Raw genomic sequence first — 23,189 nt, forward strand, 5'->3', positions numbered from 1 at the left:
CTTATGAAATAATAAGAAAAAATTAGCTGTTAAAAATTACTATCATTTTGTTTAGGGTATTGTTAAAGACACCACAATTTTTCTACTGCCACCACATGGCACCCACACAGTTTGTTAATTCTAAATTACAAAGTACAATTTCTTTCAATAATATGTATGTGTTTGTATATGCATATATATATATATATATATATATATATATATATAATTTTAAAATAAAAATAAGTTTTTTATTAAATAATGTACATAAAAATACTAATTCGAATTAAAATTTAATCATTTTTGTTGAAATTGAAGTTACGAACTATGTAACTTAAGAAAAGAGACATCTGAGAACATCTTTTGATGCTTAATATCTATTGAGATATCTTGTCAAAATACAAGTTTTTGTACTACTTTTTAAGTTCGCCTATATTCCTAGGGCCAGCTCTCACACAAGATGTATGCGTTATTTTAGAACTTGAAAACCCTTACAAGTGATTTGAAGGTATGGTTTAATAAAATCTTGAGTTTTAGTACACTGAGATCCTCCGTTGGGTTGAGAGGTGCTGCGTTGAGACCACAATTCACCATGCACCTGATACAAGTTGGGTTCATACAATATAATGTCTAAGTACATTGACCAGAATCCGAGGAGATTTCATTTAATTCTGTAATAAAATTCACATGACAACTCAACTGTAAACCAGCTCTCACTTTCAGCTACCCAGTAACCTTTTGAAACTACTCCAAGCAAATAAATACAATACGAGTACAATCTCTACACTGCTACTCAGGGAAAGGAACGTGGTTGATGCCACTAACAATCGATCAACGATGCCCTTAGACTAAGCTTTGATTAACTTCATATCAGTGTTTCCTTCAATTGCCAGATTGTCAAACTCTTAAGAGGATACCAATGTCACACAACTCTGAGATAAGAGGGATACTCTCATCCTCCGGAACCGAGAGAGAGGACACATCAACAGGGTCTGGGAATGCCGACAGAAGTTCTTCAAGAACAGGAGCCACCTCCCAGGTGAACACCAACCTCTTATCAGCATCAGAGTCCTCATTTTCTTCAGTGTCACCCTCGTTGTGCAAATCTCTGGAATTCTTCAACATGTGGTACACAACAACCGAGTCACCTTCTAACACCAACCTTGCAACGTCAGGAGCCACGAGCCTCACCCTTGACTTTCCGGTGATCTTCTGGCCTTTCCCGTGGACTGCGTTTGCCGGTGCAGGCAACGGTAGCCTGGACTGCAGGAATTTGACCGCAAGTTGGTCTGCTGCAGAGTCCCATGGTATGCTTTGCGACACAATTGCCATGCACTCCATAATCTTATCTATAAATGCTGCTCTTTGAGGATTATCGTGATCATCGGAATGTGCAACGCCCATGTAATCAGCGTACCCGCGAGGGAGACTTTCTCGAAGTAGAATGTGGTCCTCGCTTGCAAGCTCCAGAGCTCTAGGCATGGCGAACTCTAGAAAATCCCCCCAGCAGTTGCGCTGCCCCACTGAGACAGTGATGTGGAGGGAGTGTGCATCTTCTGAAGCCTTAGCTTGATGAATAGTGCCCCTGGGCATGTACCTACAACAATGTCCAAGGCTTGATAAGAACGCATTCCAAGTCACCATTGGACAAAGTCTACATAGAGGACAGTTCGTAAGCTTGCAGGGATAAGAAGGTAGCTAGTCCAGATGAAGAAGCAACTTACAAGATATCTCCAGGTTCCAGGTCCACGTCCAGGATAGGCTCCCCGATTTCACCCTGTTCAAAATTAGGGCTAGAGAATCTGGGAAGTGCTTCACCCGGTGTTCGGGGCTTGTACACTTTCCACCGTTTCCTACCTTCGGTCTGTATCACAAAAGCCTCAATATCATCGTAGTGTGGACTAAATCCTTGCGACCCAGCAGGAGTCAGGTATGCATTGCAGCCAGCCACGGAACCCCAGAACCTCTCAAATGCAGAAAGGATCAAGAAGACAGGGTCACACCATCTCTGTGGATGGAGGATTCGTACTGACCATCCATCAGCATATTTGGACCATACTTTGGATGGCGTGGCACTTCCTTCAGAGGAGAAAGTCGATCGGCCACCGTCTATATCATACTTTGTCACGTCTATATTGAGACCATATCTGAACAAAAAAGATCAAAAACAAAAACAAACAGGGCTATTCATTACGTGAAAAAACATAACCATAGGTTGCAGATTCATGTGCAACAAAATCACATCGACATCCAACAGGCTCGTAAAGACAATGACCTCGGATCCCACTTCAAACAATCTTAACGAAAACCTACTTCCTACTTGTTCCAGCAGATATAAAATAAAATAAAACAACAACAACAACAACAACACAACACTTCAAATAAAAAAGAACTCAAAGGGTAGACAAACATTATCAAGCTTTTAGAGGCAGCACATACTTCAATTCGTGTTCTTCCAGAAGCTTCTCAATTGTGGCTTTGTCGAAAATCCCCGCATAATAATTCCTATTTTTCGGCCGTCGAACGAGAAACGGCTTCTTCTCCCAAAACTCACCCTGGAACCTGTCCAGTTTTATGGGACTGATGGCCCATTCTAAGAACCTTTGCGGTGCTCCCGCACTTAAATCCTTCGCCATATCCAGTCCCTTGGCTTCACAAGCTTCTCTCGGATCTTCGACAACTTCCATCTTAAACAGCTTGATGTACTTCAAAGCCTCCGGATCACACTCTTCTTCTATGCTCATCGATCCATCGTCCTCTTCGTTGTCCCCTTCCATTTCCCCCTCCATGCCCTCCTCTACCTCCTCCTCCTCCTCTTCACTCTCTCCCTCGGACTCCACATCGTTTGGTGGAGTTTCTGCAGACAGAGGACCAGTAGGCCCATGCTTGGCCTTCTTCACATTCCGCATTGTACACCGCAGCTAGCTTAGAGAAATTTGCAAAACCCACCTGCACTAAACTCAAAGTTCCTTGCAAAACATCGAATAAACGATAAAACATTTTAAAAAAAAAAAAACTATAACTACAATCGTGCTACGGTAATGCGTTCACTCCATCCCGCTCAAACTACAGCGCGAAGCCCTAAACCCTAAACCCTAATACAGAAAACCGCACATGTTGCTCTTCTACTTTAACTTTAAAGGAGTTTGTTCAATGCCGAGCGGTTGCTACCTGTTGCCAATTGTTTTTTTTTTTTTTTTTTTCCTTCTATTCTTTTGTTTTTTAAGGTGTCGAATTGGGTTTTAGATCTTCAGGATAGAGGTGCACATTGTGAGCCTTGGAATAGAATCAGTACAAATATATAAACTTTAAGGCGAATTGGGTTGCTTATTAACATTTATAAATACTTATGGATGTGGAAAATTACAACACTTCTCAAAAGAAATAAAACCTTGAAGTGGTAATATCTTAATTACTTTTTAATTGTGTGACAAAACACATGCTGCAGACCATAATAGTTATTTTTTGAATGCAGAAAACAAATCAAAAGTTGTTTTTATCATGGTATTTAGAAAGTGAAGGTGGAGTATGTTAATATGATTCAAAGTATTATTTAGATTTATTTATTTATTTGTTTTGTTTTGTTTTTTTTTTTTTTTTTGTTTTTTTTTATCAACATGTATTCTCTCGGATGCAAGAAAATCTATGCATTTTTTATGATGTATGTCTCTAGTATCCTTGCAAAATTTTCTGGCTTAAAATTCATTAGTTTTTTAAAAACTAAATAAAGTAAGTAAAATAATTCATATCGAAACTAATTATTTTCATACTAATTTATGTAAGTGCGTAATGTTTATGAGTAATGCATGGTGAATTATAAAAACAAACATTATGTGCAAACAAAGTTGTGTTTGTATATTTTTATAGCATTACAACATCATATTAAAGCCTTCTAGAAACAAATATTCAATTGAAATTCACAGAGTTTAAAGTGAGAATCTTATATTTTATTTAAAAATATATAATATGCAAGATGTAAATTAAAACATTGTTGTGTTAATACAGTCAACATCACATATAATACCTTTTATTCTTACACATGCAAATCATGATACCTTTGAGTTTGTTACTAAAATTGATTTTTACATGTTAGAAATGTATTAATTTGACAAGATTATAATTCATCAAGCGACAACAAGAACATGTATATTCACCAAATCATGTTTATTGCTTGTTTAGCTTACTTTCAGAAAAATATTTGAAATTATCATTGTTATTGATAATTAATTTTAAAAAAATGTTTTATGTGGAGAAGTGTTAGGTGGACACCTCCTTTTGTTGCATAGACATGTCCTATGTCACACATCCCGTTATTTACACCCCCACGAAAAAAATCAACTAGTTTTTTTATTTTAAATAATAATGATTTAAAATTTTATTACTTTGATACCAAATTTTGATGAACCTTTATCTATTTGTATTTTATGGGTCCATATTTATCAACCTTCAATTTTTGTTGTCTTTATTAACCTTGGTAAAATTATTTTTTTGAATAATAAAAACAGAAAAGATTGCACTTTATTACTATTATTATTCGTCAATGTCCAATTTCAAAAGTATATAATTTAAAGTAAAATATGAAAACCTCATGTACAAATGGGGGCCATAAAATGACACCTAAGATTTGTTGCGTTGCATTTTATCGTGAATAAAATCTATGTAGAGGTGTGTATGTTGGCATGTATATATGTATGTTATTACAAATAAGCACCCACAATATTAAAAAAACTAAGTAATGAATACATCCGAAGATACAACCGTAACAATTCATGCTCTAAATTTTCAAATATCATCTTTCTCGAAGGTTTTAATTAATAATAATATGTTTAAAAGCATTCAGAAATGGTTTAAATTATGAGCAGCTTCAGTGTAACGACTTAGTTGAAATTAGAAATTCCTGGAAAACAGACCATCATCATCATGTAATAAAAATTATATATATATATATATATATACATACATTTAGTGTATATATCCAATTGTCTTTCCACAAATTGTCTATGCTAAAAAAATTTATGCTATGTTTCAATAAATTAGAAGATGAAAATAAAAAGATAGAAAAATGCAGCATACCCAGTAAGGGAATTTCGATATGAATTTCATAATCACATTGAATTCCATGGTGATAATTATAACATTCCTGAAAAGAGGCACATTTCCACCTGCTCAAGCAGTTCTCTACGCTTCCTCTAGGCATTTAGGGTTATGAAAGTTGCTGAATACATCGCTGGGCTTGTGAACGGTGTAGAGAATTTGCACATTGAAATCTGAGTCATTCTCTACTTTAGAAGACGTAGCAGATCGTTGCTATGAATTTCAATCATTTCGTTTTTAATAGATCTAGTTTTAGTTAAAACTATATGAACCAAACCAGTTTTCGTGCCCAGAGTACCCAAAATTTCAGGTTTTACAATCAGATTCAAAATAATGTATTAGATACGAGTAAAGGGAGTGAGAGAGGGACAAGAGGAGAGAGGAAAATTTGTAATCCAGATGATGTTAATTATATCTCTAACAAGGTTAGAGCATACTTTAGATGATGGGATCCCTCAATTCCTCATGTACGAAATTCACGGACGTTACACGAGCGGCATTGGTCTTAGAGATTTTACGCTAAAGACTGGTATGTAATGGTCAAAGAATGTTCATATTGTACAAAACGGTGGATCATTCCAACGAGATGATCAGCACGAGGCTAGCTCTGTGCAAGGTCAAAATGTCCGTGGTAATCTAAAAGTCTTCATCTAATCTGAACACGTGGTTGTCACCGCCGTTTAAGTGGGACATCACTGAGGCCTTCTGGTACTCTCCCACCCGTTTCTCAAAAAAGTTGGTTTTACCTCTGCATATAAAGCACAAGTATCGTGTTAGAAATGTCTTGTAATACGTGCTCAAGATATGCAGAATGAAGAAACATGTTGAAAGCTAGCGCAAGTAGAAATGGTTTCGTGACAAACTTACTGTAAGGAGATGAGTTCCATCCAATCGAAAGGATTGCGGGCATTGTATCTTTTGTTGTAACCAAGTGATACCTGCACGACAGACGAGGTCAATTTACCATGTGGAGAGGTTACATAATAACAAGTGGATGGAAAGTTAGCTTGGTCACGAAAGACAACAAATAAGAGTGGAATGGATGTACGTACCAGTAACCGATCCGCCACGAAATCAATGTACTCACTCATCATGATCTTGTTCATGCCCACAAGGTCACAGGAAAGGGCTTCACAGACGAATTCCCGTTCAATGTCCACAGCTTCGCAAACTATCTCATGGACTCTATCCTCGGACAGCTTGTTATTGAGCAAGCTGACACATTAAACAAACACCGAGGTTTTAACAACACCTTGCCATGGTCATTGCTCTATAGACAAGCCAAAACTTCAGAAACACAGTAGCTACAAGTTCAGTGATTGTAACGCCTTAGAACATACGTGTATAGGAGACATGCGAAATCGCAGTGTAGACCCTCATCTCGTGAAATAAGCTCGTTGGAGAAAGTAAGCCCTGGCATGAGGCCCCTCTTTTTCAGCCAGAATATGGAACAGAAACTGCAATCCAGAACACTAAATGAGAAATACTTAAGCTCGCAGCTCATCCACACCGCAATCACAGTAGGAAATACATGTCAAACACAATGAGTGATGGATGTGCATTCTAACCTTCCGGAGAAGAAAATTCCTTCCACGCAAGCGAAGGCTAGAATTCTCTCTGCGAAGCTCCCAGAGCTGCACGGCAATCGCCATCAGGTCAAGAAGAAGAACTGAGTCAAACGCTGAAAGAGATGCAATTGCAATTTTCTATAGTTCTTGTACTTGATGGGCGCCTTCAAAAACACAATCTAAAATCCATCCAAGAAGAAGGTGCCGAACCGCAAGTTCTTACCTGTCAATCCATTTGAGAGCCCATTCGGCTTTCCTAGTGACGCACGGGATAGTCTCAATCGCATTGAAAAGTCTATGCTTCTCAGACTGATCCTTTATGTACGCCTCCAACAGCAAGCTGTACATTTCTGAGTGGATATTTTCAATCGCAATCTGAAACCCATAGAATGCTCTGGCCTGCACTCGAAAAATGGATTAAAATCTAGTTTCAGCAACAGCATATAATATGATTTCAAGTTCGGAATCAAATCAGGCATTCAAGAGAGTGAAAGCAGAGTGGGTTGTGGTCCTAACCTCGGGTATTTGAATCTCTTTCATGAAGCGCACGGCCAGGTTCTCAAGCACGATACCATCAGACGCTGCGAAGAAAGCCAACACGTGACTGATGAAGTGACGTTCGTTGTCGGTCAAAGCTTCCCAGTGCTTCAAGTCTGCTGATAGATCAACCTCCTCAGCTGCATTCAAGCTACGAATCAGTTTCAACAATCTCGTCAAATGTAGGCCTCATTAAAAAGAAATCCTTATGTAATAGACCCCAATGCATGACATTTACTACGAAACATAATACATGAATTATTCGAAATATAACTTTCAGTCGAATTGGTATCTTGGACCACAGAACCTGAAATTTAAAAAAAATGTAAAGAGACCTGTCCAAAATGAAGCTTCAGCCTTTTTATACATCTCCCATACTTGTGGGTATTTAATGGGAAACATGCAGAATCGACCCGGATTTTCAGCCAAGATTGGCTCCTGCTCCATATACACAGAAGGCATTTTCTCTCTGCGCAGTGAAGGAAATGATGATCAAATTCACATTCATTGTTTGACAAAAGCCTCAGTCACATCAAAGCCAGGCAAACTGCACTACAGGTCCCTCCAAGCAGGCGCACAAGATACAATCTTGAACTCTAGACGGCCACCATAATGGACGGAACTAAATCTCAAGCTGGAATCAACCAATGCCAACATGTCATGTAACCCATCGTGGGATACTTAGATTTAAGATCTCAATTAACGTAGAGCTGATGCTTGTAATCGAACTATGCAGGAAAAACACTGTCGATTACAGCACAATATCAAGAAAGACCGATCTTAAGAAATCAGGGATTGGCGGCACCTAGTGCCTTGAAGCTGCTCGGATAACTCGCTTGTGGCAGAACCAGGAATGCATGGAGCCATGACAAAATACCTGAAAAGTGAACAGAGGGCAATATGAGTCTAACGAGCATGCCACAGCAACCACACAGTAAGGTTTCGAGAACACACTAAAGCCTGCCGACAATGCATTCGTTCATAAGAAACGTAGGATCCATTATCTACAATCCGAGCAAGGCATATTTGAATTGCAGTTACGTCAAGGAGCAAAGGAATGTCACGCTACCAGAAACTTCTTTTCCAGCGAACAAAAGAGCGGGAGACCAAACTATTTCAATCGCGACTTCGCCAAACTCTCGCCCACCTGCGGCAAGATGTACGAAACCAAGGACAGTACAAACTTAATTTAAGGCAGGAGATCGTTCGCACACAAATCTAGAACGAATCACATAAAGAAGTGCGCAGCCCCTGATTCACCAGAGCAATCATTGAAGGTAAAAACACGGCGGCCAAATCAGGACGGGACGTCACGCCGTCCAGGAAGAGGCAGGGGCTCAGTCCAAAGATATCTTTCATGTCAGGTGGTCACATTCCAATTATCAGCCGACAGATAAACCCTAATTACGAGAAGCGCCACACACTTCATCCCACCCATTAACATACTTAACAAGGACACCGACTAATCCAGCGCTTAACGCAATGCTCCATACCTGATGACGGCGAAACACCCTGCCGCCGACTTCTCAGAAGATACACATGCGGGTCACAGAGTTTGAACCTTTCAAACCTGGAGGACTCACTCAGCCCCTATGTTAGACGTCGCTCTTCAGGCAGTGCAATTAAGCTCGATGAACCCAAAACTACAATGGCAATCGCAGCTCTCAACCGCAGCTCCCTGGACTGAACGAACTCGAGATTAGCAGCGCACGAGGGAGTGTATACCAAGCAGCCGTTACAACATCGGAGAGGGCCGAGAAAGGGTTTAAGAATGGAGAGTCGCAGATAAGGCGGGTGGGCTACCGGAGGTCGGCAGAAAGCATCAGGATCCGACCGTTGGTTGGGAGGCCTGTGGTGGCGGGAGTAATGAGTATTCGAAAATTGGCGCCACAACGTGGCGGGAACTTTCCGCAGTTCCTTTTCTTCGCATTCTCTGCAATCTCTCAAGCATTTCTCGGATTGATTTGTTTGCGACTGCCGCGGCCGATTTCTCCCCGCCGACGCACTTGTATGGTGATTCTACATGCTGACGTTGTTAATTTGTGAGAGTAGGCAAATAGAACGAGTTTTCGGTTTGTGAGACGATCAGCTCGTCGTCTTAGTTCTCAGTCCTTTAGCTTGTGAAGGGAATTGAAGTAAGGATGTTGAATTTTTGGGTCTGCGTCAGTAATTCTGGATCATTACACCTTCTGCCTGATATCGACCACGTTTTTCAGGTATTGTGGATTAGCTTGCGAGGCGTTGAAAATCGATAGTGCGGATTGGCGGTCAGTCGTAGTCCATGATGGGCGGAAGGGAAGTACTGTGTCTTACTTTAAGACCTTAGGGCATCGGATTGGTCATTGTGAAAGACAGGGAGATGGTTTTGTAGGGAGGTTGAGTTCTGCTGGTTTCAGGGAGGAAATGGGAGGTGGAGTTACTGGAAACGTTCAAGCCCCCTCTGCTTCGAAGTTAGTAGAGCCCCTGCTAGGATTGAATTGATGAAAGGATGAATTAACTCTGATGTTGTCTTAACTCTTGGTCACATCTTTCCTGGGACGATGATGTACTTTGACGCCCTGGTCACTAACCAAGTGATGTTGTGAGTGAAATTCTGTGCTACCTCGTTTGAAGCTGCACCGCTCCACCCATCCTTACCCAGTTGGCTGCAATCGGATTTATGAGCAACTGTATTTTCTTGGGAGAGGTGGATCCACAATGGTTATTGCATTGTTGCAATCCAGAGGTCAATGAGCACTCTGTTCAGAACACATGTAGCGGGTTTTGGTTCCACAAATCCTTAAATCATCAGGTCCTTGGGGAAGTTGGTCCATGCCACTTTCTTTGCCTCCGTCTCCTTCTCCTTCAGCGCCGCTTCTTGCCTCGCAAGCTTCCACTCTCTTAAATCCACGGCCCCTCCACTTGCCATTCACTACCGTATGCAAAGAATCATCCTGTATCTTCAGGATGCAGAAGCAACCGCTGAAATAACTGTAGAGATCGCCTTTCAGTTCGAAACCGTGACCTTGAGAATACACCCTAAATTAAAATGATTCAACGGAATACAAAATCGGATCCTTCGAATCGATGCCAGATTCTAAGGAGGTAATCTCCTCTAGGGATTTTGGTAAACCCAGGTGCAAATCGAAGGTTCCGAGTTCACAAGAACAACATACTTTGCCAACTCAAAGGATTCCCTGTCTTTCCTGCGAACTGTCGCGTGCTACTCTACACGAGAGTTTCATTCACCTGTGAAACATCAAAATCTGCCGCTCAGCTTTTCAAACTGCCATTCTCTGCTTTCCACTGACATCCATCATCTACTCTTGCCAAGACGGGTGCGCACACATAAATCCCGCTCCTCCGAAATAACTTCAGATGAGATTGACGATACGAAAGGAAAGACGGCTCGTGAAGGACGCTCAGCTCCGCAAATTGGACGGTGATTCGGAAAACGTAACAATTTTTTTAAAGCCGATACAATAAAAATAAAAATAAAAAACCCTTTGCACGAGTAGCATCCCCTAGCACACGCTGACTATTTGTTCGCTTATCTAAAAGCACATCAAGAAACCCAACACTGCACGATATGCGCAGAGAGATCCATCTTTGGATGCATTCATTACATAAATCCGGAAACCTTGAACACAGTAATGCCACAACAAATTGTTCAGTGAGACCTACTACACAATGAAATAATACCACGAAACCATGCATAGGAAGGAGAATTGGGAAAAGAAATCATCAGTTTATTAAATAATGAGAAGATTTACAAGTGCGCGATGTACTCTCGATGTGCTGGGTATGGTGATGTTAATCAAAATGCCTCATAATAAGTACTAACTACTGACAACCAGTTTTTTTAATTCACATTCAACCTGCCCAACGAAGGCTGAGGGCTACCTGGATAATTTCGTTATCAAGCCTTCATATCTTCATGTTTTGCAGTAAAAAGTTGTAATAGGTAAACCTGCCTGTTAAATCAGTTCACAATGCCTCCGGATATTTCAAAAGAGTCCTCCGCAACTTGGTGAAGAACTCAAGTAAGGGTACATTTCAGTCACCCACAAAGAGTGTTCTGAAAGTTATGTTACATTTCACCCTCCGATCGTCTTCAAAGATACTCTGCTTCCAAGTTCCAATTAACGTGCCCTTCCTCATGAGGTGTCCTTAGAAATTTTCCTCCCCAACTTGAAACTAGGAATGTTCAAACATTGAGGATGCTTTCAAACCAAATCCAGCCTACTATAATCGTCCCAGCCAATCATGTCCCTTTGGCAGAAAACATAAAAGGCAAATAGCGCCTCAAGAGCTTTAGAAACATAGCAATTTCGTTCGTATTCACATGCTCTCCTCATCAAGGGGTATTCGCAAAGCTTCCCTGGACACCTACATTGACTGGATTCAACAAGACGTTAAAACAACTTCAATATCTGCAAAGCCCGGACATTGGATTCATTGCTCAAAAACGCTTAGAACTACAGTGCCAGACACCAGTGAACACTGCTCTATGTGGAGCATTATATAGTCATGTTGAATCTGAAGCTTAAAACAAAAACATGCAGGAAGTTATCTAAACTATCTTCAGCCAAAACACCACATACAAGTGATGGATGAAATAATGCCTGAAAATTAAGATAGACGTTTAGAGATCTTCAACGGACGTGCAACCCGTGAATCATGCCATCCTAATGATTTGTTGTTGGGAACAAAAAATTAGTAATACGTGACTAACCAGAATTACACTGCTAAGAATTGAGAATACAATGACCTCTGAACTTGCGGAACTAGCGCCCAAGACAGGCTCAACCAGAGTTTCATGAGGTAATTCAAACAATTCACCGATCTTGTCCATTAGAGTATACCTCAGGCAAGTTAATACAGGTCCACCATCAATAACACTCGAATGATTCTGTTTAGGAACTCAAGACGCATTCTTCTGCACCCAAATTGTGAAAAGTGTGTTATTGAGATCAGTGTATCAGAAGTATAAACTACTGACCAAAGACAGCAAATGCCAAATGTCAAAACCTCCACAACATTCAATTAACGTCTGTATCAGATTCAAGCACCGTACACTATCCTAACAATTTGATAACACCAAAGACAGATTGGTGAGCTGAGCAACACAGTGATGAAACTTGGTGAAATATCTTCCACAGAAGATGATAACTCTATGTCCCAACACGTCAAGAATCCAATTGCTAGTGACCCTGTTACCAGAACTTTGAAGTATTAATAAGACGATCAGTCTTGCCACGCCACAATACCCACACACTCTCTCTCTCTCTCTCTCTCTCTCTCAAAGGGAAAAAGGGCGGCAATTGAATAAAATAAAGGACATGTCTAGGTTTTAGACTGTTTTGAAAGGAGGGACATTATGCGAAAAGGAATGTATGTATGTACCAACGATCAACAATTATGCACAATGGTCTGCATTCAAAAGGAAAAGAATATCGACTTCAACAAACTGAATAACCTATGAATCCAACTCACATGCTGCAAACGCAGTATACAATGCCAGTAGGTAATAGACCCTTTCTGACAGCTTTTATATTCTAAAAGTGAAATCATCTTGATGATTGGAGATTAGGGTACAAGCCTTTAGTATATAACCCAGAAGGTATACCTTGAACAAAATGATTTGTCACAACATAAAAAGCTACATACCACTACGCTTAAAAAGAATTGGACCTAATTACTCTAATCCAGAGTTAGCTCTCCGCCCATGAAGCCAATATACCTTCAACCCCTATTAGAATGGCAAGAGAAAGTTTCCGATGACCGAGTTCCATTCCAGAATTTTGAACAGCATCATACACAAACACCAAAGATTTACCTGGCATGTCTCGATGCAACGCTTCGTCGCCTTCCCGAAAAATACTGTGATATGTTTTGGCTCAAACCACACATCACTGATGTTGAAGTGCTCTATATCTTGGCAATTGAGATTATCAGAAAAGCTCCTCAACGACATTCAAAAACGCACACAGCTGACTATTCACGGCGATGTTCTAAAGTAGCAGGGCCAGTCCAATGCATGTAGTTTCGGATCTCGTCGTAGAGAACGAGGATGAGAGCTGCCCCCGTTCCACGAACCAAATTTGTCACCGCACCCTTGTAAAAGGCCATAACTCCCTCATGACGGTAGACTTTCTTCCAACAATCTAACGTGTTATTATACATGTTCTTCTCGAGACCCGCCTGCATCATCATTCGCCGTCTCACGGTATCAAGAGGGTAGGAGATGAGACCAGCAGATGTAGTAACTCCCTGAGCTATCAACCACCGCTTCCAGAAGGATAAATATGTGTCCTGAGACAGATACTCTTTCATGGTATCAAACCCACCGAAGTAAACACTCCGGTGTACTACCATACCATGAACAGATGCGGGGAATCCACGGTAGACGCCGCGAATGCCGTCTTTGCTGTAAATGGTTCGCAAAAAATCACCAAGGCCTTGGAATTGCCGGTTACTTCCACGGCCGATGTCGGCTGCAATACGTGTGTGAGCAATGTCGAGTGGGTAGACGAAGACCAAGCTAGTGCAACCAGCCAGCGCACCTGCGAGGAAATTGGCCGGGGCATTGCTCAAAGTGCCCTTCCCTTCAGTTCGACCAGAAGTCAATAGCACTCGATAAAAATCCTGCACGCACACACGTTCATGGATTTAGACCCAAGAAAAGGTGTCGTAAAACTTGCATGAAACATCACGGTTCCAGAAGGGAAACAATAACGAAAAGGTGAGGACATTAAACCTTGAAGGCAAAATTGATGGCAAGAGAAGGATAGTAACGAAGAACGCTGCTGACGTTGCCGCGCCACAAAGAGAGGACGCCCTCATTTTTAGCGATCCTCATGATACAATCTAATAGTCCTTTGTAGCGCGTGTGCTTGCCATCGATGACAACCATATTGCTGTCCTGGGTTTGCAGGAGCAGTTTGGCCCTCTCCACCGGCGCCACAATAGTATGCGCCACCCCACCCATTAACGCTCCCAGCATCAGGTCCTTGGGGAAGTTGGTCCATGCCACTTTCTTTGCCTCCGTCTCCTTCTCCTTCAGCGCCGCTTCTTGCCTCGCAAGCTTCCACTCTCTTAAATCCATGGCCCCTCCACTTGCCATTCACTACCGTATGCAAAGAATCATCCTGTATCTTCAGGATGCAGAAGCAACCGCTGAAATAACTGTAGAGATCGCCTTTCAGTTCGAAACCGTGACCTTGAGAATACACCCTAAATTAAAATGATTCAACGGAATACAAAATCGGATCCTTCGAATCGATGCCAGATTCTAAGGAGGTAATCTCCTCTAGGGATTTTGGTAAACCCAGGTGCAAATCGAAGGTTCCGAGTTCACAAGAACAACATACTTTGCCAACTCAAAGGATTCCCTGTCTTTCCTGCGAACTGTCGCGTGCTACTCTACACGAGAGTTTCATTCACCTGTGAAACATCAAAATCTGCCGCTCAGCTTTTCAAACTGCCATTCTCTGCTTTCCACTGACATCCATCATCTACTCTTGCCAAGACGGGTGCGCACACATAAATCCCGCTCCTCCGAAATAACTTCAGATGAGATTGACGATACGAAAGGAAAGACGGCTCGTGAAGGACGCTCAGCTCCGCAAATTGGACGGTGATTCGGAAAACGTAACAATTTTTTTAAAGCCGATACAATAAAAATAAAAATAAAAAACCCTTTGCACGAGTAGCATCCCCTAGCACACGCTGACTATTTGTTCGCTTATCTAAAAGCACGTCAAGAAACCCAACACTGCACGATATGCGCAGAGAGAATCCACACTATGACCCAGAACGGCCACGCGCCACGAAGCAGGCGACACAAGCGCAAAGGACAGGGAAAGATGCGAAAACCAACGATGAGCTTCCAAAAATTATGATGTATATCTAGAATGCCCACGAAAGCGACTGCGCAGTCCGAGAGGAGGAATAGGAGGAAGAAGAGGAGGGAAACTAAATATGCGTGTCAGCAACGACAAGCCGGCAACCAAGCACACGGTCGGGTCTGGCGTCCCACCTGAGACGACGATCGACGAAAAAGCAGTTCCGGGAGACGACTGGAGCGGAATAAAATAGACCGGAAACGATAGAGAGGGGACGGAGCGAGAGAGGGGCTTTTTTCTCAAAGAGTTGACAAGCGAGGCGTGGATAGTACTACACGTCGAGATCGACCAGGGCAAGCGCCCAAGCAGAAACAGTACGAAACGGAACGAAACGGAGAAACGAAATCAGAAATGGAATGGACAAGGCTGGGTAATGGAAGACGATGGAAGCACACGAGGACCTAACACAGGAAATGGATTGGAATGCAGAAGGGAAAAAGGTTGACTGAGTGCGCAACGGCCATTCGAGGGAAGAAGAAGAAGACGAAGTGGCGCTTCATGGAAGCTCGTCACACCAGCGCCAGAATACAGTTGTACTTGTGCTGCAACTGCTACTGCTGATGCTGCTGCAACCACCACAACAACTACACGAGACGGAAGAAGAATTGTCTTCGCCTCTCAGTCTGCATCCGGTTCCGTTTCCCGTTGTGCCCGACGGTGAGCTGCCTCCGAGGCATCCCCCCCCCCCCCCCCGGTTCGGGCGCCCCCGCGCATCTACGGACGTCCCTTTCAAACCTCCTATCTATGCCTTCGTTACATACATAGCATTGGGGCCTTTCCTTTTCATTCTTTTACTTTTCCCCACTTTTTCTTTCTCGTATTGATTCTTTCTCTTTCTACGTTTTTTTTCTTTTTCTTTGCTTTTGTTGTTTTTTTCTGATTGAATTGTGTGGAGGAGTTTGGAATGGTTGTGAAGTGGCCTTCGGAGCGTTTACCCACGCTTGCTTTTTGTATTGTGTTAACAGGCTTTTATATATATATTTATATTTATATATTGTTTCATGGTTGAAAACCCATGATATTTAATGTTATGGATGAACAATGTTCCTCATCTTTCCAATTTCAAAGAATACAGTAACAATTATCTTCAAATACACTTTAAACAAAACAACTATTAGAGGGAGGTCATTCCAAGGGCATTTTCAACCCATTCAAAAACACATTTATGGCATCCATATAACATATAACTTTAATATTTCATTCATCTCTTATTTTATCTTTTAATTTTCTAAGTTTTTTTTAACAAAAAAACCCTTGCATGTGTGCACTTACATATACATACACACACACACACACACCCCCATATATGCTAATAGCAACAAAACTACCCTAAAGACATACAATGTTCATGTTTCCAAAACAATTCCAATTTAATTATTTTAGTTTAGTGTTGGCATTGTACACATAGAATGTCTCATTTGACTTTTGCTCAAGGGAAACAAAAAGGATGACTTGGTTGAGGTACTAGGGAATAAGGGGTGGGAGAGGCATGTAGGATTGGCTTTGGTTGGTGCATTGAGAGAATCCATGCTCTCTTTGCTTTAGACGTTGATTGGTAGCTTTCACAATTGTCCACCTGGGACCACCTCACATGCCCAATTGGACACATTGGTATGCCACATCAAAACATATCCTAACCCAGGAGTATGACCTGTGCACACTCCCCCCACATAACAGTATTCAATGCAATGACCCAAGTCCACAAAGTTGATGCCATTAACGGAACACATGGTGGAATGTCCTAGCAGACAGTGACATGGGGAGCCCAATGCTTTTTTTCTCATATTTTTATATTGTTATTATATATGTTGTCAAGTGGCTTCTCCAATACCTCTCATCAAAGTACACGTAAATGAAGTTAGGATTGCTTCTGGAGCAGACAAGCACTCCCATGTCATGTCAGTTGTTCTTTTCGTGGTCTTTGGTGAGAGAAAATTTTTTGCCCATGATTGATGGTGGCTGAAAATAGAGTGTATTATGTAGTAGAAAAACCTGAGTGCAATAAGTCATGTCAATTGTGTAGATCATGATGCATTAAACATTGGCTAGGCTTATCCTGACATGGTTTTAGTACAATTGTGCCAGAGCATTTGCATTGGCACAGGGCAACTTCTTCCTAATCAAGGCTCTATGAAAAACCCTAATCATACTTATTTCCTGACTTTATCCATTTGTCAACCATGAAGAGTAAACTTGAGCCATCAAGTCCAGTTGTGGCTTGATTGTTTGCTCATGACATGCATTGTATAATAGACTGCTAAATCAATTCCTGCTCTGATGGAATGGAAGAGAATGTACTGGTTAATTACCATTATTATTGTTATTATTTTGGGGTGAAGAAGTGGGCTGACCATTTTAAAACTGTTTTTAGAGTTTAAATAATTGCAACTGAGGGTGAGGTATTTGGAAGCCCATCTATTAGATGAGAATTTAACATGGTTCATATTATATCATTACAAAAGCATGCAATTTTCTAATGAAAACTCCCCTAAATCTCTTCTTTCACCTCTTTCATATCCATGTCTTTGCCTCCGAATATGTGTCATTGCCCATCCAAGATGACACACTAAACATTGTAAAACACAATTCCCCTAAGTTCACATCCATCTTTTTTCTCATTCTTAAAAGAAGAAAAGAAGCACAGATGAATAATACTAAATGACCCAAAATTCTGTGCATATTGAGCAAGTGAACCTGAGTGCAAGCATCTTTTGATCCTCGGGAATGGACCTTTGAAGCATATGTTGGCCCTAACAATAGGACAAAAAAAACACAGCCCCAACGACAAATAAGGACCCTTCGAATCCATGCCCTAAATCTACTAGGGTTCCCGTTCATTTGACCCTTTTCACACCGCATCAGGGGGCAGAGGATCTAGTCATCCCTACAAGGCAGTGGAACAATATCCGATTCAAGAGAACGGCGACGAGTCGCCACACACAATCCCAATTGGAGACGGAACATGTTCGTCCCCAAATTTCCCAACCGGATCTCGCACCTCGCACGGGGATGTGGCTTTCGGGACGTGGATTTGGGTCTTGGATGTTGAGACTCAATTATGGATTAAGACCATCTTTTTAAACTTTGTGTTATTTTGACATACATTGGGTTTTCTGGAATTTATTTGTAGTCGATGTAATGTGCAAAAATTTGGTGTAAGTCGGTGTGAATTACTATTTGAGCTTCAATTTGATTGTTTGAGAAACTAATAATGTGACTTTAATTATGATTGTGAAGTAGAATTTATCTTCTTTATATTGAGTTTGATGGAAGCATAATAAATGTTTTGAGTTTGTGTTGCATCTTTTGAGCATTTTGTGTTCATATTTATTTAAAATTTAATTGCAATTGTTGACTTCACCTTTAATTCAAAATAACAACTAACATGATTTTTGTTCAGTTGCAAAAATTAATATACATCATGGTTAAAGGTGCTAAAAGATAATTTTCCCAAGTTGTCTGAAAATAATAAATCTGGTGTGCTTACAAAAGAAAACCAGTTTAATAAAGAAGTAAGTAATACTTGTTTTTTTCTTTTTTCTTTTTTTTCTTACTAACCAATAAAATCATGAGTTTTATTTTGAAGTCTCAGTAATATGATTTTTGTATATTTGATTTTAGTTATTTTTTCTACACTTTCATAATTTTTTCATAAAGACATGTTGAAGTGCAAAAAAACTTAGCAAACTTCATATTGCAATACAGATTTGGTTATTTGAGTGAATATTGATTGCTTCAATATTGAACAATCAAATGATTATATCAAACATGTAAAAATATAAATATCCAACAACCATCTATCAAATAACTTTTAAATAATTAATTGATTCTCCTGTAATTTTGACCATGTAAATAGCTAAGATAGTCCAAATTAACTACAATTTATCTGTGCATAATCAGTAAGTGTAATGCAATTCTCCTGTCCAATATCCCAGAATTACGCTCTTTATAAAAAGTACTAATAGAAAAAAATGGTCAATGAGAGTACATGTTCACTTTTGTACTTGTCACTAAAAGAGGATGAGTGTTGCAGAATTACTGAAAAGCCAGCTCTGTCCACACAAAACATGCTATTCATGTGTTTTTGTGTGTGCAGTGATTTGCATTGCTGCTCAAACAGACAGCAGAATTTAGGGTTACACACTTGTGGGGTGGTATGCCGTAAAATTAGGATTTCTATATAGCTTCAATTTTAGAGGTACTGTCTGTTTTTTCGCTTCTGGGTTTTTTCGAATCGTGATGTGGGTTTCGTCACAAATGCTGTTATGGAGTGTGCAGATGATATGCTCCTGGCCTTGATGTTTTATGTCTTTAGCCCTTGCATCATTTGCAAGTGAAGGGGACATCTGCTCTAGTTACGCATGCGCGTCACTGCAGGGCTGCGCGTCTGATTAGTCTGGTGATGAATTGGGTGATTGCTTACCAAACACATGGGATGGAGAATGTGGTCGTGGAGGATGTGGTCTCGTACTTTGCCACAGTTTTCTCTCCAATTCTAACGATTCATTTCTCTCTTCGAAGAGACGTTATATTCTTCAAGGATGATACGAAATGCTCTCCGTTTCGCCTTTGTCTGGTTGGAGTCACCAGTTACTGTTGCTTTACGTTGGAGTTTGTACTTACCTTGCTTGAGACTTGTCAGCACACACGTCTGCGAATTGACCCTAACTCCCTGTTTGATTTTATTGCAGCTTTCTGCAAGTCCAAGCAGAAAGTGTTCCAAGGATCCTGTGCTTGATTCTTTCTACATCCTGAACATGGCAAGGTCGCAGTTTAATGAGATAGCCTAAGCTTTCGTAAATTGCGTAACTGTGATGATTCTGGAATTATGTTTTAGCTCGCCGTATCTCACCACGGCTTCATTGAACGACATCTCTTCAGTTTTTTGAAAGTTACCAACTTCAACAATCCTCACTGTAGCAACTCACAGTCCCTTTTTCCCCAGTAATTTCACCTCAAATCCCGGTGTAACAAAATCTTATCATCCCTCACAAGTTCTGAAACCGTGACACAACCGTTTTTCAAATTTGACATTGGCTACAACTTTCAGGACCTGTTACCGAGTTGCATGGAAATCAACCATGCTATGTTGCTCATTGAGGACACACTGGCTTCGCAAAGACAAGTTTGTCGATTTTCAGAGCTGAACCTTAGTTTGTTTTTCCTATGAATCTGACGCCGATAAGATGCAAGACAATCAGAATTGTCTCCAATATTGTGTATGGGTCTTTTCCATTACTAGTCCCAGATCTAACGAAGTAAAAAGATGCAAAATTGTAGATTCGAAGCATCTGCTTGTAGTCCCTGTCCAGATCAAAACCTGCAACGACAGCAACGGATTGCAGGCCCTGCCTCGCTTTTTCCAGCCTTCTTCCTGAGCCGCACTTGGCGTTACCTTAGATCACCGCCAGCACCGCACAACACGTCATCTCCACGTTAACAACGAACCATTCCACTCTGTGAGTTGTCCAGCGTGGATAAGCTCAAGTCCATGTCATGTCCAGCTGGCAACATCGTTCCAATTGAATTGCAAGTCTAATATTGCAATATTTTTGCAATATTGGATATTGGATTTAAAGTAAGGCTTGTTCAATTTGAAATTAGCATTAATTTTAAGTGAAATTTTTGTTGCAAGGGGATAGGCTACTGTGGCAGTTAGAGTCACACTTTGAAGGAATTTTTTTTGCAGCTTGCATGAAAATCATTTTGCAAGTAAAGGATTCTAAACTTTGGATTCCTAAAATATAAAAATCTTTGGATTTGGAGCTGATTTAAGATTTTGGCAATTTTTGGTTTAAAGGGAGTTGCTGCCCTCAAGTGGAGCATGGCCATGGTTAGTGAATTCCAACTCATCCATCATTTACCTTGTTAATTTTAATTTGATTCTTACATTTTTCACTTTTAAATTTCACAATGTGTCATAGACATGACTCAGTTTGATTATAAAATAGACATAATTGACAAAACCAAAAAAATATATGAACCATTTTTTAAAAAATATATATTTGAACAAAAATATAAAATCATAACCAAAATGTTAAGAATTACTTTATGTTAAACATTTATTTGATTGTTGTATGTGTAAAGGTTCGAGCATTTTCTTAATTCAATCTTTGAAAATACTAAAGTATTTGTGAATATCATTTTTAAGTTTTAAAAATATATTTTAATATTTTATATTTATAATATATTTATAAAATAATTATATATATATATATATTTATATATAGAAATGATTAAACCATCATTGTATCTTTTTAATCTTGTGTCCATTTTTAGCCATTCCCATATTTCCAACCATCACCTCCATTTCCAATGTTCTTTATTCACCACGTCCATTTTTAATAATGGTTAGAAATGGCAAATGGCTGGTAACAAGAATGGGGGCTGCAAGAGTGCAATGATGATTAGATTAGAGTGGTTTGCTTTAGTAAAAATTTGGATTATTTTATTTTATATATATATATATATATATATATATATATATATCATCTAGATGATCATCTCACCTGCATGTTGTATTCTATTCAACATTGCAATGCAAAATAATTTTGTTTCTACTACTCTATTTGTGTGTATAATAGAACTTATCAATTAATTAAGTAATAAGCATAATTTTGGCCAATAGCTTAATGTTTTTCATTTGTTTTGATGTGGCTTTTTTAGAGTGAATAACTTAAGTTTATTTTTGAAAAGAAAAGACAATGATACTTTTGTCATTTCATTGCAATAATGGATGTCACGGACATACACATGTAAGCCAATAATTACATGTATAAATAGATAGAAGTAAGTAAAAGTAGGTAAAAGTAAGATAATTCTATAGTATTTGCTATGAAAGCTTCATAGAAGCTTTATAGACGCTGCTTTGACTTTATAGGTGTCTTTAATTGACTTTTTGGATTAAAAACGTGGTCAACGAGTTGGCCATGTGCCACACATGTTGTTAGCCTGAAGACCAAGCTAACTATGTGGCTCACACATAGAAAAACTTGCCTTGTAAGTCAAGGCATGTATCCTACAAAGTCAATACATATTGGAGGTCCTATAGAACATCGCCACATAGCCCCTAGTTAGATAGTATATATAGAGACAAGAGTGAAGCCTTCTTCACTCTTGTCAACTCCTTTCTTGCTTCCAGTCTAATTTCAAGGGTCTCTAATTTTCTTGATTTTTTGGCAATAACTATTCCAGTTTCTTTCTTAATATATATATCAAGTTATTTCTATTTTGTCATCTTTCTTTGAGAGAAATCTCACTCGTTTATTTGTCTTTATCATGTTCTTGTCCTTGACAGATTGACAAGAGTATACTTACAATATCATAGCTTTGTCTAATCTTAATTAAGAGTGGATTACCCCCTTTTTTTGATATGACATAAGCATATTAGTAGATGAGGATTACCCTCTTCTAAACTGATATTGTCCTTAGTATTTTTTTTGTTCTCAAGTCCTCTCTTTTATTTATCTTGAGCAATATTAGACATCTTCTCTTTTTTAAGTGTTATCATAGCAGAACTTGTTGAAATGAAGAGTGCAATGGCACAAATACAAGAGCAATTGAGGGAGTTAATGCTTGTGATGCATCAACTCAATTTACCACCACAAGGAGCAACAAGATTGGCAGGAAGTGAAGATATAGAAATGATTGGAGCTGCTTCAATATTTGCACCAAATCATGTGCTTTCTCCTATGGTGGAACGCCCCCCCCAGTGTTAGAGAACCAAGAATTATCCTATCCGAGAAGTTTGATGGCACCAGATTAAAGTTTCGAGGATTTATCAATCAAGTACAACTTGTGATTGAACTTCAACTCCAAAGCTATCTAACTCCAAGATTGCAAGTTAGATTCATTGATACGCTTCTTTCAGGTTCAGCATTATCATGGTTTTCATCTTTTCTTGAACGAAGAGATCCAATATTGGATAATTTAGAGGCTTTTTTGGCGGAGTTTCGATCCATGTATGGAGAACATGATGCAATTCGTGTTGCAATCAATAAGATCCATATTTTACGATAAGGCAATCGATTAGTAATGTTGTATGCTTCACAATTTTGACAACTTGCAATTGATATCAAGTGGGATGATGTTGCACTTATTAGCCAATTTTTCTACGGATTACAAT

The 23,189-nt window shown here is 39.8% G+C and overlaps 3 protein-coding genes across 9 annotated transcripts; all 3 read right to left on the minus strand.

The window, feature by feature from the left end:
• Window positions 1–618: 618 nt before the first annotated feature.
• On the minus strand, window positions 619–3,057 carry LOC112277103 (uncharacterized). The gene is made up of 3 exons (XM_024509066.3): window positions 2,419–3,057; window positions 1,704–2,126; window positions 619–1,576 (listed from the first exon to the last, which is right to left on the minus strand). Exons 1-3 carry the CDS (start codon window positions 2,886–2,888, stop codon window positions 877–879), a joined length of 1,593 nt encoding a protein of 530 aa, XP_024364834.1. The 5' UTR covers window positions 2,889–3,057; the 3' UTR covers window positions 619–876.
• A 2,402-nt stretch (window positions 3,058–5,459) lies between these two features.
• LOC112277558 (ribonucleoside-diphosphate reductase small chain) lies at window positions 5,460–8,905 on the minus strand. Its single transcript, XM_024510031.3, has 11 exons — window positions 8,672–8,905; window positions 8,248–8,325; window positions 7,984–8,055; window positions 7,514–7,647; window positions 7,158–7,318; window positions 6,865–7,040; window positions 6,642–6,707; window positions 6,414–6,530; window positions 6,126–6,288; window positions 5,941–6,011; window positions 5,460–5,821 (listed from the first exon to the last, which is right to left on the minus strand). The coding sequence occupies exons 3-11, from the start codon at window positions 8,043–8,045 to the stop codon at window positions 5,710–5,712; spliced, it is 1,062 nt and encodes a 353-aa protein (XP_024365799.1). The 5' UTR covers window positions 8,046–8,055; window positions 8,248–8,325; window positions 8,672–8,905; the 3' UTR covers window positions 5,460–5,709.
• Window positions 8,906–10,885: 1,980 nt separating this feature from the next.
• On the minus strand, window positions 10,886–15,672 carry LOC112278619 (ADP/ATP translocase At5g56450). Of its 7 annotated transcripts, XR_016501087.1 has the most exons (5): window positions 13,918–14,755; window positions 12,997–13,805; window positions 12,023–12,096; window positions 11,783–11,845; window positions 10,886–11,555 (listed from the first exon to the last, which is right to left on the minus strand). XR_016501087.1 is itself a non-coding variant. In XM_024512223.3 (2 exons), the coding sequence occupies exons 1-2, from the start codon at window positions 14,281–14,283 to the stop codon at window positions 13,155–13,157; spliced, it is 1,017 nt and encodes a 338-aa protein (XP_024367991.1). In that variant the 5' UTR covers window positions 14,284–14,672; the 3' UTR covers window positions 12,669–13,154. The 7 variants fall into 7 exon arrangements, 1 of the variants encoding a protein (XP_024367991.1); XR_016501085.1 differs by lacking the exon at window positions 11,783–11,845 and having other exon boundaries at window positions 13,918–15,672; XR_016501088.1 differs by lacking the exon at window positions 11,783–11,845 and having other exon boundaries at window positions 12,023–12,093; window positions 13,918–15,100.
• Between the last annotated feature and the right edge of the window lie 7,517 nt (window positions 15,673–23,189).

The sequence above is a fragment of the Physcomitrium patens genome, chromosome 25, assembly GCF_059467195.1.
Source record: "Physcomitrium patens ecotype Gransden chromosome 25, ASM5946719v1, whole genome shotgun sequence".
In the NCBI taxonomy this organism is placed as follows: domain Eukaryota; kingdom Viridiplantae; phylum Streptophyta; class Bryopsida; order Funariales; family Funariaceae; genus Physcomitrium; species Physcomitrium patens.

What these genes read in the sequence shown, in the direction of transcription:
- LOC112277103 (XM_024509066.3), bottom strand. Translation starts at nt 2,888, where the DNA reads ATGCGGAATGTGAAGAAGGCCAAGCATGGGCCTACTGGTCCTCTGTCT. An exon ending in CTGGAAGAACACGAATTGAA is followed by an intron (nt 2,127 to 2,418) that starts GTATGTGCTGCC and finishes TTTTTTGTTCAG; the next exon opens with ATATGGTCTCAATATAGACG. An exon ending in CTGGAACCTGGAGATATCTT is followed by an intron (nt 1,577 to 1,703) that starts GTAAGTTGCTTC and finishes ACATTGTTGTAG; the next exon opens with GTACATGCCCAGGGGCACTA.
- LOC112278619 (XM_024512223.3), bottom strand. Translation starts at nt 14,283, where the DNA reads ATGGCAAGTGGAGGGGCCATGGATTTAAGAGAGTGGAAGCTTGCGAGG. An exon ending in CCATCAATTTTGCCTTCAAG is followed by an intron (nt 13,806 to 13,917) that starts GTTTAATGTCCT and finishes GTGTGCGTGCAG; the next exon opens with GATTTTTATCGAGTGCTATT.
- LOC112277558 (XM_024510031.3), bottom strand. Translation starts at nt 8,045, where the DNA reads ATGGCTCCATGCATTCCTGGTTCTGCCACAAGCGAGTTATCCGAGCAG. An exon ending in GCTCTCAAATGGATTGACAG is followed by an intron (nt 6,708 to 6,864) that starts GTAAGAACTTGC and finishes ATTGCCGTGCAG; the next exon opens with CTCTGGGAGCTTCGCAGAGA. An exon ending in ATGGAACTCATCTCCTTACA is followed by an intron (nt 5,822 to 5,940) that starts GTAAGTTTGTCA and finishes CTTTATATGCAG; the next exon opens with AGGTAAAACCAACTTTTTTG.